The sequence below is a fragment of the Platalea leucorodia genome (assembly GCF_965183815.1).
Source record: "Platalea leucorodia genome assembly, chromosome: 1".
Lineage (NCBI taxonomy): Eukaryota > Metazoa > Chordata > Aves > Pelecaniformes > Threskiornithidae > Platalea > Platalea leucorodia.
The window spans coordinates 1,454,672-1,455,946 of record NC_138823.1 but is presented as its reverse complement, the minus strand read 5'-3'; the positions used below and the strand labels follow the sequence as shown (position 1 = coordinate 1,455,946).

Genomic DNA, 1,275 nt, shown 5'->3' with positions numbered 1-1,275 from the left:
CTCGAGCTGACCCTGCTTGAGCAGGTTGGGTTGAAGTAGCCAATCTCCAGAGATTCCTTGCGCACTCACTGATTCTGTTTGCTGTGATTCTGCTTGCTGTGATGGGCAGAGAGTTGTGCTGGGGAAGAGAGTTGGTCAAGTGTGTGCTGCCATGGGGAGCTTGCATCAGAGGCATGGGTAGAAGTGCATTAACGTATGCAAGGCTTTCTTTGGGCAAGTGAAGGGTTTGTGTGATGGCTTGGAAGCCCTCTGGGTGCCAGTGGGTGGTGTTGCTGGGGCCATACTTGTGACGAGAGGTCTGGTAGCCCCTTTTTGACCCACCCCGCTGTCCTGTTGAGCCCTGGCTTTGTGCTGAGTGAGGTTGGGAGAAGAAAGGAAGAGGAGGCATGTCAGGGTGGGATGCAGGAGAATTTTATTGAGAGGAAAAAAAGAGTGAAAAGGCAGGAGCAGCAAGTGGAAGGGAACCAGTGTGAGGGCGAGCATCAGCCAAAGCCCCTTGCATGCACTAGATTTTGCAAGCGCACCGAGGTCTTGCTGCCCTGCGGTGGGAGCAGCACACTGGAGGTCCCCCGTGGTCTTTGGCTTGTGAGAAGGTACTTGCTTTATGCCTTGAGAAGAGGAGCCATGTTTGGTGAGGCCACGTGCCAGCACTGGCCTGGAGGTGCATCCTCAATCCATGCCATGGCTTCCAGGGTGTGGGTGGTTGTTGTCAGGGGTGGTGGGGAGGGCCCTTAGCAGGGGTAGCAGCCTCTTGCGCCGCTGAAGCAGCCCAGGCCTCCAAAGCCAGAGCCGTAGCCGTAGCCAAGGCCAAAGCCCCCGGAGACAGGTACTCCCTGGGAGCTGAGGACGTTGCCCACGGCAGCCGATGCGGAGGATCCGACGGCGGTGCTCTGGGGGAAGGAGCTGAGGATGGGTCCTGGCAGGGTGACCAGCACGGCGGGAGGCTGGATGACGACGCGGGAGTCCTCGCACTGCCTGACACAGGGCTCGTTGCAGCTGTTAGCCAGCGGGGTGGGTCCGCAGGGGCGGCAGCTGTCGTAGCAGGCCATGGGTGTGGTGTGGAGGGGCCCTGGAAGAGAGGGTGTTGAGCAGGCGGTGGGGCGTGGGGGTGCGAGGGGCGGTGTTGCAGGAGGGCGAGGGAGCGGGGAGGCCTGGTGTGGGGCTGTGGGGAGCGTGGGGGTGGGGAGGCGTCAGCGCTGCTGAGGCTGGGGTCAGAGCGTGGTGGAAGAGAGGGGCCAGGTGGGTCAGGAGAAGGAGGGGAAGGGGGTTGAGGCT

General features: G+C 61.3%; 1 protein-coding gene across 1 annotated transcript; it reads right to left on the bottom strand.

Annotated features, from left to right (window-relative positions):
* Positions 1-731: 731 nt before the first annotated feature.
* On the bottom strand, positions 732-1,049 carry LOC309589322 (feather keratin-like; the record flags this gene model as incomplete). The annotated part of the gene is made up of 1 exon (XM_082309345.1): positions 732-1,049. The coding sequence occupies one exon, from the start codon at positions 1,047-1,049 to the stop codon at positions 732-734; it is 318 nt and encodes a 105-aa protein (XP_082165471.1).
* Between the last annotated feature and the right edge of the window lie 226 nt (positions 1,050-1,275).